Genomic DNA, 14,743 nt, shown 5'->3' on the forward strand with positions numbered 1-14,743 from the left:
ATATTTGAACAGTTAATCATCTATCACAAAATATCTTGTGTTCCGGATTTTTAAAGTAGAAAAAAATTATGAGATCGAATTTATATACATTTTATAAACTCTGAAAATGAAATGAGTGGATGAAAGTTGATGTAAACAGAAGTATCTGTCAACCCAAAAAAACAATGTTTTTCCTGTTAATTACGCGACTTAGATGTAGATATGTGTTCAAATATAATTGACATGGCTCAAAACTTCCGATACAAGATTTACAGCAATGCAGTGACATACTTGTATAATGTACAAAAAATGTGTTGTATGTACATGAAAATCTGTTAAAACTTACCTTTGTCGTCACACCTTACGCAGCTTTTGTAAAATTGTATTACAGTATTACGTAATTCAATAAGCAACTAGCGACCTTTTACAATAAATTCCCCAAGAACAAGAAAGAAAATTAGTTAACAGAACTATGCTTCAAGGTCAGCACACAAATATTTTCCACAAACGATGAGGACTTAATGTTTAGATTCTGGTACATTTAATATGTCTGTTGATAATTACATATTTTTTTAATGGAGAGGAAATGGATCATGAAATAAAACCTCTCTACATTCAAAAGAAAGAAAAAGAAAAAAGAGAGACACCGCCATAATTTTTGTTCTTAATTTCAAACTTACAGTGCTTTGGAGCAAAAAAATATTCTCTTAATTACAGCCCGAGGACGATCGTGTGTACCATTTTGAACCGAATTTTTGCGAAATTTTTATTTATCCTTTTACGAATACAGCTGCAGTAAAATACAACAAACATTGAATCACATCTAGTAAACATTATATATAACTGTTATAAATTACCAGACAATCCGACTGAAAAAAGTGAAAAAAAAGTGAAACAATGCACGTAATTACATCAAACTTGCAACATCAATGTTCTTGATAGAATGATATATAATTGTTCACTCTGGATATATTGTAAGAATGTGGTTAATTGAGAAAAAATTCCAATAAACAAAGTGGTCAGTGACGAAAATCAGCAGTATCACAAGTTGACATATTTATTTTTTTAACATTTCTTTTCACCATAAAATTGATGACAGGTATCAAAACGCCTTAATAACATTAACGGTACCAATTTTTTGGCACCAGATGCGCATTTCGACAATACATGTCTCTTCAGTGATGCTCGTGGCCAAAATATTTGAAATCCAAAGCTTAAATAAAAGATGAAGAGCTATAATCCAAAAGGTCCAAAAAGTATAGCCAAATCCGTGAAAGGTATCAGAGTTTTGCATGAGGGAGATACATTCCTTACTTCATAATAATTTCTAATATTTTGAAACAGCAAATTTTAATAACACAAAAAAAATCCGTATTTTCATGCCAGTACCTAAGTACTGGCTACTGGGCTGGTGATACCCTCGGGGACTAATAGTCCACCAGCAGAGGCATCGACCCAGTGGTAGTAATAACATTAACGGTACCAATTTTCTTGCACCAGATGCGCATTTCGACAATACATGCTTAAAGGTGACGTTGTAGATGAAGAAATATGCTATGCAATTGCAATGATACTGATAGTTTAAATAAAAAATATAAAAAAATGTAAATTGTCCTTTTTGTAGATTTAACTATGTTAAGAAGGTTGTTTGCGTTGAAAAAATTAATTAACTGCCGTACTGTTTACCGTACTTATGTACAGAACTGGATGAAATCCTTACTTGATGCAATCAGCATACTAACAACTGAGTGGAAACAAAAGAAATGTAACATTCCTTGGACTTATAGTAAATGATATGTAGTTTGTATACTTCGGTTCTAAAAAAAAATGTACGCTGCCAATACGCGAGTAATTAGGGCCCCGCCGACTAAGGCGGGTCGCCCTATAGTGATCAGTCTGTCCGTCCGTCCGTCCGTCCGTCCGTCTTTCCGTCCGTCCGTCTGTCCGTCCGTCCGTCCGTCCGTAACACTTTCGTGTCCGCTCCATATCTAGAGAACCATTATGATTTCATACTTAATACTTAACATGATTATCAACCAACACCAGAGGGTGTGTCATGTTGTATGTACAACTTTCTAGGTCAAAGGTCAAGGTCAAAAAATTTGGTTTTAGTTGACAACCCCCTGTCCTGTGGTGAAGATCGTGTCCGCTCCATATCTAGATAACCGTTATGATTTCAAAGTTTATACTTGACATCCATTTCAACAACCACCAGAGGGCGTGTCATGATGTATGTACAACTTCCTAGGTCAAAGGTCAAGGTCAAAAACTTTGGTTTAGAGTTGACAACCCCATGTCCTGTGGGATTGTGTCCGCTCCAAATCTAGATAACGGTTATGATTTCAAAGTTTATACTTGACATCCATTTTAACAACCACCAGAGGGCGTGTCATGATGTATGTTCAACTTCCTAGGTCAAAGGTCAAGGTCAAAAACTTTGGTTTAGAGTTGACAACCCCGTATCCTGTGGGATTGTGTCCGCTCCAAATCTAGATAACCGTTATGATTTCAAAGTTTATACTTGACATCCATTTTAACCACCACCAGAGGGCGTGTCATGATGTATGTACAACTTCCTAGGTCAAAGGTCAACGTCAAAAAAACTTTGGTTTCAGTTGACAATCCTGTGTCCTGTGGTGAAGATTGTGTCCGCTCTATATCTTGAGAACCATTATGATTTCAAATATTATACTTGACATCCATTTTAACCAACACCAGAGGGTGTGTCATGATGTATGTACCACTTCCTAGGTCAAAGGTCTGTCTGTCTGTCTGTTGATCTGTCCATCGCTAACAAATTTGATCCACACTATATTTTGAGAGGACAGCTGTTATTATTTCATACTTTATACCTGACAAACATTTTCAACTTAACATATATATAAAGCAACACCAGAGAATGTGTCATAATGTATGCATCCTAGGTCTAAGGTCAGTCTGTCAGTCTGTCCATCCGTTTGTTGTTCTTAACAAATTGTGTCCGCTCTACCTCTCGAGAACCGTTAATATTTCATACTTTATACTTGGTGGGTCATAATATATTGAAGGCATAATTCTAAAAATATGTGACAAATATCAATTGGGCAGCACCTTTAAACATATTGTTCAAACATCAATCCATACATCCAGAAGTCACCTTAGAGTAGTCAACAATTAGTTCACATCATGCAGTCATATCACTATTATACTATGAAAGTAAGATGAGAATATTTATCAGTTTTAACTTAAAATCTTAGATTGAAATCACACATGAGACTCCTTAGAGTAGTCAACAATTAGTTCACATCATGCAGTCATATCACTATTATACTATGAAATAGTACTATCACTATTACCCCACGTTATTGACAGCGGGGCCCACAGAGATGGCTTCCATCTCAATGATATCTAGTTTTGGATGCATTTAACCTGTCAATCATATTTGCACAACAAGCTTTAAACGTGTATTTGGCGTACGAGAAGCGTAACTTAGCATTTATCGGGCGTTCAAGAAACGTATGTTGGCGTATGCATGAAGTTTGTCTAACGTATATGGAATGCACGCTACGAAGGAAAAAAGTTTCTTTAACGTATTTGAGACGCGTCCCAGTCGTTTCTTAGACGTTCTATTATGGGGTGTTTGATACAAACACATCCGCACACGTTTTAGTTAAAGTCGAAAGATCTTGAAGCGTATACACCGTGCTTTAAACGTGTCTCAAACTTATCTGTATCGTGTTAAACGCGCTTGTAGCGTATGTTTAACGTGCGAATTGCGTACACATGCTTTGGTTGGAGGAATATGTTTATGCTTCATAACAATTTCCACATGTTGAAGCGTTCTTTAATCGTATACCTATGTATTTCGACGTACCTCAAACTTATGCAGCGCGCGTTTAACGATTGCCTAGCGTTCTCTGGCCTTCAACTAACGTATGCCGACTTTGTCAATTTTCTCTGAACGTTTGGTGCACGCCATATTGTGATTTCTATACGCCAATGTGTGACGTCGACATTAGTTTAGAAAATATTGTTATGATATTGTAATTATTATGTTTATTTATGTTGGCCTAATTTGTGTTGTATGGCCTGATAGTTGTTTACCAAATAATCTTATAACTGTGCAGTTTAGGAATCACTGGAACAATCACAGATTGATTGGAACTTTCTAGAATGATCCTTATAAAAGATGCGTAATTTAAACTTCTACGTTATTCCAGAAACTTCCGTTGTAACTTTCCAGGATTTTCCACAATGTTCCATTATAGAGTGTTCTAGAATTTTCCATGATAACACTATATATACAGACACTAAAGTTAAACTCTCATAATTAAACTTGGACATAGACATTGATAGACATTAGTATTCACAGCATTTGGATTGACACTTTATTCTACAAACAACATCATACTGGATTGTGACCTTAGTAGTGAACATAATATTCAGATTGGATTCCGAAAGATTTCCGGATACAGATACAGATAAAAGAGTGGACTCATATTTTGACAGTTAAGTTAACAGTAATATTTGTAAAATACTTCTTGTAAACTTTTGTATAATAAATATTGTTAAATTTTAGTATTGATTTGTGTCTTTTGTTGGCTACAATTTAAAGGCGATTTCTGGCCGTAACAGAAATTGGGGGCTCGTCCGGGATATCTTAAAAATATTTTAGTCAAAATTTGTTTAATATTTTTATTATAACTAGCCAACAAAATTCTACAAAATGGCATTTGATGCTGGTAAATTTTTGAAAACGCCAGACCTGGAGAGTTTTGATAATTTAAAGAAAGAGGAATTAGTGTTGCTTGCTAAACAACTGAAATTAGTTTTTAAAGTATCTATGAGAAAACAAATTATAAAAAATTTGGTTATAGACAAATTAGTTGACGAAGAAATTTTAGGTGAAGAGGCTCTTGATCTTAAGGTCGAACATGTTGATGCCTTTAAATTAAAACAACTTGAATTAGAACATGAACTTAAATTAAAAGAACTGGAAATAAAAGAGATGGAGAAAATAAGAGTAAAAGAACTGGAAATGAAGGAAAGATTGGAAATGGATAAAAAAGAAAAAGAAGATGAATTTAAATTGAAAGAACTGGAAATGAAGGAGAGGGAAAAAATAAAAGAAGATGAATTAAAATTAAAAGAACTAGAAATGAGAGAAAGGCTAGAGATGGAAAAACTGAAAATTGAAATGGTCAAAGAAGAAAGCAACACTAAAGTTCACTCGAAATCAGATTATTTTGATGCAGCAAAAAATATACGTTTGGTTCCGAAATTTTGTGAAAAAACAGTTGATAAATATTTTCCACAGTTTGAGAAAATTGCAAATAATTTGAAATGGCCAAAGCCGTATTGGACTACGATGCTGCAAAGTGTTTTTGAGGGTAAGGCAGCTGAAATATACTCCGCACTTCCATCAGAAAAAAGTTCTGATTTTGACACAATGAAACAGGAAGTTTTGAAAGCCTATGAGCTAGTACCAGAAGCATATAGACAGAAATTTAGATCTTATAAAAAGTTTGATTCGCAAACCTATGTGGAATTTGCTCGGGAAAAAGAAGATCTATTTGATAAATGGCTTACGTCAAAGAAAACAGATAACAATTTTGATAACCTAAGACAATTGATGTTATTAGAAGAGTTCAAACAATGTGTTCATTTAGACTTAAAAACACATTTAGACGACAAAACTGTTGAGTCAATACATGATGCAGCTGTTATTTCAGATAATTATACTCTTTCACATAAAAGAAGTTTCAAGGGTCAAAATGTTAATACTTCCAGTGGAAATTACAAAAATCAAAGCACTGATCATACTGATAGTAAGCCTGTTCCACAGAATAAGAGTCAGTCCAGTTATAACATGTCTAGTCCAAAATTTGATACTTTTGAGAAGAAGTCACTGACTTGTGCTTATTGTAAGAAGATTGGTCACCTGATGGCTGATTGTTTTAGACTCCAGAAGAAGAATGAACGAGATAATAAGCCGAAGACCAGTGCTTGTACGACACCTTATATTACCAGTACATTGGAATGTCCTGCGCGTCAGGCTTTTAAGTCCAGTTTTTGTGATTATATGGAGGAATACAAACCCTTTATGTCTGATGGGTTTGTTGCTATTGTTGATGATACCACTCTTCAGCCTATTAAGATTTTACGGGACACTGGAGCTTCTCAGTCGTTATTGTTAGAAGGTGTGTTGCCTTTGTCCGAGAAGACTTCTATTGGTGCCTCCGTTTTGTTACAAGGTGTAGAGTTAGGTTGTATAGATGTTCCTCTCCATCGAATTTATCTGAAGTCAGATTTGATAACTGGACCAGTTATTGTGGGTGTTCGTCCTAATCTCCCTGTTGAGGGTGTTACATTATTGCTAGGAAATGATCTAGCTAGGAACAAAGTGGTTGCTGAACCAATTGTTACCAGTGAACCGGTGGTGGATTTTAAATCACCTGAAGATGATGCTGAATTGTATCCAGCTTGTGTTGTTACTAGGGCGATGGCTAGAAAACAACAAGATGATAATTTGAAAGAAGACAAATTTGATTACATGGACTTTTCTGACACTTTTATAGCTGATATTGCAGATCCTAGTAAACCAGAAAAGGCCATTATAAAACCACCTAGTGTTAACAAAAATGTTATTATGCCATGGCCAGATGTAAACAGCCATTCATTAGACCGAAAGAATTTACTCGAAGAACAACATAAAGACCCTGAGGTTCTTCAGCTCAGCCAGAGGGCTCAACCACAGGAGGAAGCAGACAAAGAGGCTGAATGCTATTTCCATCAAGACGGCATTTTAATGAGGAAGTGGAGGCCTCCTGATGCTACCCCAGAGGAGGAATGGAGAGTGGTATACCAAGTGGTGGTGCCTAAAGTTTATAGGCAAGAAATTATTGGTCTTGCCCATGACACCCCCTTGGCTGGACACTTAGGTATCAGGAAGACTTGCCTTAAGATTTTGCAGCATTTCTACTGGCCTAAACTTAGAAATGATGTTGCAGAATACTGCAAGTCATGTCATATATGCCAGGTTGTTGGTAAGCCTAACCAGAAAATATCACCAGCACCACTTCTGCCTATTCCAGCCTTTGACGAACCTTTCAGCAGAGTTTTAATTGACTGCGTTGGACCTTTACCAAAGACCAAGACTGGAAATGCATATTTATTGACAATCATGTGTACATCTACTCGCTTTCCTGAAGCTATTCCGCTCAGAAATATCAAGACACCTACTATCGTCAAAGCTTTGATCAAATTTTTCACATTAGTAGGACTTCCTAAGTCTATACAGTCCGACCAGGGATCAAATTTCATGTCAGGTTTATTTCAGCAAGTCGTGTACCAGTTAGGGATTGCTCAGTACAGATCAAGTGCTTATCATCCAGAATCTCAAGGTGCCTTAGAACGTTTTCATCAAACATTGAAGACCATGATTAGAACTTTTTGTCTTCAATTTGACAGAGACTGGGATGATGGAGTTCACTTTCTACTTTTTGCAGTCCGTGAGGCTGTTCAAGAATCCCTTGGATTTAGTCCCTTTGAATTGGTATTTGGTCATACTGTAAGGGGACCGTTAAAATTGATTAAGGAAAAGTGGCTTACTGAACATACTGACTTGAATCTTTTAGACTATGTATCTAGATTTAAAGAAAAATTGTTTACTGCTTGTCAAATTGCTCAGAAAAATTTAAAAAATGTACAGAACAAGATGAAAATATGGTATGATAAAGATGCCAGGGACAGAGTTTTTGAGCCTGGTGATAAGGTACTTGTATTTTTGCCAGTCCCTGGACATCCTTTACAGGCTAAATATTGTGGTCCTTATACAATAGAGAGTAAAATTAATGATTTGAATTATATTGTAAAAACTCCAGGTCGGCGCAAACAAAATAGAGTGTGTCATATTAATATGTTAAAACCATATTTTGAGCGTACAAATGTATGTGATAGTAAACCAGTTGCCACTTTAGGCATTGTTCAATTTGAGAACAATCATGACAAACCAGATGTAATTGAACAACCTTTTAGTTCTAAATCTATGGAAGAGACAGTTAGATTGAAAAATTCAGAAATTTTGTCAAATTTAGACTCAAAAGTTGCACATCTGTCTTTTGATCGTAGAGAAGAAATAAAAACTTTGGTATTTTCTTTTAAAAATCTTTTTCCAGATGTGCCAAACAAAACCACTGCTGTTTGTCATGATGTTGATGTAGGAGATGCTTCTCCAATTAAGCAACATCCTTACCGGCTCAATCCACTCAAACTTGAAGTTATGAGAAAAGAAATTAAATATATGCTTAACAATGATATTATTGAGCCGAGTAACAGTGAATGGAGCTCTCCTTGTCTACTTGTGCCAAAACCAGATAAAACCTTTCGTTTCGTGACTGATTTCAGAAAAGTAAATTCAGTCTCAAAATCTGATTCCTATCCGATTCCAAGGATAGATGATTGTATTGACAACATTGGTCAGGCAAAATTTGTGAGCAAATTTGATTTATTGAAAGGTTATTGGCAAGTTCCATTGACACAGAGAGCTCGTGAAATATCAGCTTTTGTTACACCAGATGGCTTATTTCAATATACTGTAATGCCATTTGGCATGAAAAGTGCTCCAGCTACATTTCAAAGAATGATCAATAATGTTATAAAAGATTTAGACTGTTGTTATGCTTATATTGATGATCTTATTGTATGTAGTGATAGCTGGGAACAGCATTTAACACATTTGTATGATACTTTTGATAGATTGTCAAAATCAAATTTGACTGTTAATCTTGGTAAAAGTGAATTTTGTCAGGCCACTGTTGATTATTTAGGGCATACAGTTGGCCAAGGTCAAGTAAAACCTATTATGGCTAAAGTGGAAGCTATTTCCAAATTTCCACCTCCTACAAATAGAAAACAACTTATGAGATATTTAGGCAAGATTGGATTTTACAGAAAATTTTGTTCAAATTTTGCTACTGTTGTTCAACCATTGACTCATCTTTTACGGAAAGATTCTAAATTTATCTGGAGCGAAAATTGTCAAAAAGCTTTTGAAAATAGCAAATCACTTTTAATTAATAGTCCAGTTCTGATTACTCCAGACTTTGAAAAACAATTTAAACTTGCCGTTGATGCAAGCGATGTAGGAATAGGAGCTGTTTTATATCAAGAGACAGATGATAATGTTGAAAAACCTATATCATATTTTTCTAAGAAATTAGATAAACATCAGAAAAATTATTCAACTATTGAAAAAGAGTGTTTTGCAATGTTGTCAGCACTTCAACATTTTGATGTATATTTGAATCCCACTGTATATCCTATTCTTGTTTATACTGATCATAATCCTCTCACCTTCATGCATAAAATGAGAAACAAGAATCAGAGGTTGACTAGGTGGAGTTTATTGTTACAGGAATATGATGTAATTGTAAAACATATTAAGGGTAAAGATAATGTAATAGCTGATGCTTTATCTAGAGCTTATTAAATCGCTTTGTATATATAATGCATTTTTTTTCATATTATTCATGATAAGTTTTTGTTACACTAAAACTTCTTTTAAGGGGGGAGGTGTTATGATATTGTAATTATTATGTTTATTTATGTTGGCCTAATTTGTGTTGTATGGCCTGATAGTTGTTTACCAAATAATCTTATAACTGTGCAGTTTAGGAATCACTGGAACAATCACAGATTGATTGGAACTTTCTAGAATGATCCTTATAAAAGATGCGTAATTTAAACTTCTACGTTATTCCAGAAACTTCCGTTGTAACTTTCCAGGATTTTCCACAATGTTCCATTATAGAGTGTTCTAGAATTTTCCATGATAACACTATATATACAGACACTAAAGTTAAACTCTCATAATTAAACCTGGACATAGACATTGATAGACATTAGTATTCACAGCATTTGGATTGACACTTTATTCTACAAACAACATCATACTGGATTGTGACCTTAGTAGTGAACATAATATTCAGATTGGATTCCGAAAGATTTCCGGATACAGATACAGATAAAAGAGTGGACTCATATTTTGACAGTTAAGTTAACAGTAATATTTGTAAAATACTTCTTGTAAACTTTTGTATAATAAATATTGTTAAATTTTAGTATTGATTTGTGTCTTTTGTTGGCTACAATTTAAAGGCGATTTCTGGCCGTAACAATATCACTAAACGAATGGTATAAGAGATTTCTATCCGACAGTCTATTTTTGAGGGGTTACATTAGTACGCCCAAACATTCGTTCCGAATAGGCCGAATATTCACTCAACATAGTCCAACCACCAACTTTAATAAGAAAGACTACTACACATTACAAAAAATAGTATAAAGTTGAGAAACATAGTACATTTCAATTTGTTTTGGGCAGAGATGGAATATTCTCTTTCGTTGTATGTTTTAGTTTCAGTCGAGATGTCATACCCATTGTCATAGATGTTTATAAAATGATTGTATATAATCAACACATTTGAAATTTTCTTGACAATAACTAGGGTATTATCTAGATAGAAACAGAATTGGAATAGCGACCAACAGACTTGGTACGAAGGTTCTAAACATGCAGAGATTGTGGCACTCAATCTTATGCATCCACTCCGACTGAACGTGAATGTATACTTGTACATCCCGCATAGCCAAAACGGACAAGCTACTTTAGTGAGGGTTTTACCTAGGGTCGAAAGAAGGCCTGTAGTATGTAGGATGATCCTTTTAGTTTTTATTACCAACTAAAGAAAGCAAGGAGAAATATTATTTTTACTGCTAGTCTTTCTTTTAGTGGTATCCAATTGACGTGGCTCTATATTTTGTAATGGTCAATGTTTGCTAATATATCTGGTTTTTTTATAGTGATTAAGATAAAACACCAACGATGACTGCTGCATCCCTATTTTGACATTTTTACCTATCATGTCTGTTTATTTTGTTCACACATTGTTGCAATATGATAACATTTATACGACTATCATATTAGTGAGAGGTTTAGCTAGCTATATATCAAGTTTTAATACATCATTTTCTACATGAGAAAATGTCTGTACCAAGTCAGGAGCTTTTGATTTTGCAATTTGAGTAGGGATTTTTTAAATTTTCGTCGGAGTTCAATTTTTTTGGATTTTACTTTTTTTTTAAATTTCGGCACTGTGTGTCCGTCCGTTCGTTCATCCTTTTCCATAAATGCAGAACTGACTGTGATGAGACACACTCCACTTAACAATAAACAACGATTTAAAATTAATATTTTCCTATTTGTCAGAGCTTTCTTGCTGCTTTTAATATCATACAGTACTACTTTAAGAGTGGTAACATATAAAAGTTTGGATATCTATATAAGAAATAAAGAGAAGAATAAGGGCCAATTTAAAACCCCTTGTGAAGTGTGTTAAATGTCATTGCCAGCTGGCTTGTTTTGACAGAAAATGTTGAACAGTTGATTTCTTTCTTGTTTGGTTTTAAGTTGCTATTGTTTGTATAACGATTGAAATTGAATAATTAATTCATTATAAATTTAATAAATATATTTTATTTATATACATGTATATCATGAAATACCACATCGTTCATGTATTCTCATCCTCAAGTTAACCACTCTTCGCATTGTTGGCTCCATGTTGTTACCTTTTAACTTCAAATTGTAGCCTCTTATTCATATTAGCGACGCTGCCCATTGCAAGCTTCATGCATACATCTTTAATCAAACGTTTTAATCAACCTTCTAACTGCATGATAATTGTTGTAATAGCAACTACTTTCAAACTCTTATATGACCTTAAGGCTGTGGCTAGTGACCTTCAGTAATTTCATCAAAACTCATCTTCTGTTTTTTTATGATTTTAGGTTGTCAGTTGGTAAAATAGATATTTGAATTGTCTTTGGAAGATTTCCAGGTTTATCTACATGTATATTATTGTTCTTTGACCTAACGTAATAAACAACGTTGTTTATTAACATAATCATAGATCCAACCAACATACAAATACCACCAATGTAAAATGCAACGTCATACCGCCCATTTATATCCTTCACCAGACCTACAAAACAAGAAATACGATTAAAATTTGCAGTTTTGTTACTCATAATAATCTTATCGTCATATGGTCTACAGATATATTAGAGCGCTCACAAACACGTTTGACAGTGCTGCCGTTTGTTGCTGTCTGTTATAGCTGTTAGCCGTTGATTATTTTGTTATAAATCCTACCGTCACCATTTTTCTTTAGAATTGTTTCACATTTTATCTCGTCTGGGTTCCTATCTTTCTATATGGTATTGGGTTTCCTCATTGTCGAAGGTCGTACGATGGCATATGCATGAGCATTACAACGGGTGTTTGTTCTCAGTCGGTCAATCTTAACTCCAAATTCAAGAACTTCAGCCAATATTTTGCTATGTATGGCCTTTAAGTGTTTTGTAGAGGGTTTGTAAAGTTTTTTTCTGAAGTTTTTTTTATAACCTATGTTTTGAAATAGGCATAATTCGAAGTATGAGCCCATCATTACGAAAAGGGAAAGGACAGGTCTTGTTTTTGTTTTTTTTAAGAAAATGACACTCGTCATACGGTTAAAGGTAACACCACACAAAAAAACACTACTCCGATGAAAATTCAAGTCACTAAGTTAATCACGGATGCTTTGTACCGCATAACACACACTTTTAAGTCATGTCAATGATTTCAAATTATGTTTATCTTGTACACGGAGTATGGATACAATTCATAACACAATCGGAGTTCATAATGCCTTATTTTTATGTTATCTATACATACCAGAAAGAGGGGGTCCTAAGAGAACACCTATCCCTTGAAACATCATTAGAATCCCATAAGAATATTTAAGCTTGTCCCTGCCTAGAATATCCACAATAACCACTGATTTTTGTGCCGTATACAACCCAGAAAACATTCCATATAATGCGCACGCAATAGATAGTTGTGTAAATGTTTTGACTGACGGTATCACAAAGGAAACTGTTACCTGACCAAACATAAGAGCATTAAAAAAATATACACGGTATGGTCTAACTAGTCGACAATCATATATGAAACCAGCTATGATCTTAGCTAAAGTTATAAAAACGGACGTAATGGCTAAGGTATATTCCGATCCAATTTTCCCAAGGACACCAATCTCCTCAGAAAATGCTGGTAGAAAGACAAAAGCAGATTGCTCTGCCAATGTAGTGAGAAGCATTGTTATACAAAATCCTACAAATCTAATTTCTTTCAGTAAGGAAAAGTTGAATAGTGGAGTTTTATCCCCATCACATGTGTCAATTTCGTCTTTAATGTCATCGTTTGTTACACTGTTCTCAGGAATTGTTACAGCAACAGAAGACTTATTACAACATTTATTATTTAATTCTGGTCGGATACGCGATCTGTAAATATATAAAAAAAAAAATACATATAAAATTCACATTGAAATAAAAATATATACAAAGATATATAATGACACCAAAATCTACTTTTTTAATAGAGGACATGGAGTCCATGGAACAAAGATAAAAAGAAAACGAAAGTGACATTATCTATTTACTAAAAAAATCCAGCTTTAGTTTCAATCATGAGCATTGGAAATCAGTTGAAAAGAATGTGTATCTCATAAGACAATAAAAATGGTGCACATGTTGTATATATCAAACATTTGTAATTCGCAAGAACTACTTTGAACAGCAAATAATTTAAGTTCCTTAAAATGATGTCACTAGAACTTTAATACCTTTTGTTATAATGTATTTTGGTGCCCGTTTTCTATATATTCACAAAGACTCCAACTAGGGTCATAACATTATGAAACATAGTATTAAATACCAGTTGTGTCATGAAATTAACGTTTTTTTCAAAAACACATTTGTAGTCTACTTTTATTTTTGGTTGCCGTACTCTTCAGGAATGGTTTCGTTGGAAATATTGTTTTTAGAATTGTTTTATTTTGTAAAACCGGTAAATAACTTTTATGACGTGTTGACCACATTCGTAAGAGTGCTTACAAACCTAGCATAACAAAAATGCATGAAAGTACAATGAAATTCCTCGAATAATGTCCATTAAAAAAATGGAAGTGTCTATTGCAGTCATCACAAATGACATACGCTATTAACAAAATCTTCATCGTCTTTACCTTTAAAAATTATCAAAACTCTAACGAATAACCAATGCAAAAAGTCGGAATTATGTCTGCAGATGCTCGAAAAACAAATACAATAAACGCAGTTTTCGTACCACTTGTCCATATCATACTCCGTCCAAAGTGATAAGAATATTTTTTCACACAAAAAATATAACACAGGCCACAACAAAAAGAAAATGATCATAAATTAAATATACAGATATGAAGATAATTGTTTTGGATCAATATTAATCAAAACACAATATTTTAAGCGTATATTATTCTGCCAAAAGTTAACAATTACCCTTTATTGGATTCACTGATCTTTTGGTCAGCAAATAGTGGTCTCATCAGCGCTCCCATCACAACAATTTGTAGAGCGATCCCTCCCATTACAATAAAGGCTCCTTGGAAATCAAAGAATCTAAACAATAGAGGTACCAAAAGGGACATTGCAAACCGTCCTACATCACAACCAGTGCCTGATAGTCCAGTCACCATACCTAGTTTTTGCTCAAAGTATATGCCTAACATTACTATGGATGGACAGAAAGCAAATGATCTTCCGATTCCTGAAATGACATCAGATTATATAATACATGATTGGACTCAAGCATGCAAGTGAACAGAATATAAGATTAACATTGCAACGTTGTAATAACCGA

The 14,743-nt window shown here is 34.2% G+C and overlaps 1 protein-coding gene across 1 annotated transcript; it reads right to left on the minus strand.

Moving 5' to 3' along the window:
- Positions 1-11,546: 11,546 nt before the first annotated feature.
- LOC134723157 (monocarboxylate transporter 14-like) lies at positions 11,547-14,642 on the minus strand. The gene is made up of 3 exons (XM_063586795.1): positions 14,383-14,642; positions 12,737-13,347; positions 11,547-12,002 (listed from the first exon to the last, which is right to left on the minus strand). Exons 1-3 carry the CDS (start codon positions 14,610-14,612, stop codon positions 11,797-11,799), a joined length of 1,047 nt encoding a protein of 348 aa, XP_063442865.1. The 5' UTR covers positions 14,613-14,642; the 3' UTR covers positions 11,547-11,796.
- Between the last annotated feature and the right edge of the window lie 101 nt (positions 14,643-14,743).

This window comes from Mytilus trossulus, chromosome 6 (genome assembly GCF_036588685.1).
Source record: "Mytilus trossulus isolate FHL-02 chromosome 6, PNRI_Mtr1.1.1.hap1, whole genome shotgun sequence".
Classification (NCBI taxonomy): domain Eukaryota; kingdom Metazoa; phylum Mollusca; class Bivalvia; order Mytilida; family Mytilidae; genus Mytilus; species Mytilus trossulus.

Excerpts from the sequence above, each read along its gene's own strand:
- LOC134723157 (XM_063586795.1), bottom strand. The coding sequence starts at position 14,612 with ATGTTAGGCATATACTTTGAGCAAAAACTAGGTATGGTGACTGGACTA. Across the intron at positions 13,348-14,382 it reads ATCAGTGAATCCAATAAAGG|ATCGCGTATCCGACCAGAAT; the intron begins GTAATTGTTAAC and ends ATATATTTACAG. Across the intron at positions 12,003-12,736 it reads CTTAGGACCCCCTCTTTCTG|GTCTGGTGAAGGATATAAAT; the intron begins GTATGTATAGAT and ends CTTGTTTTGTAG.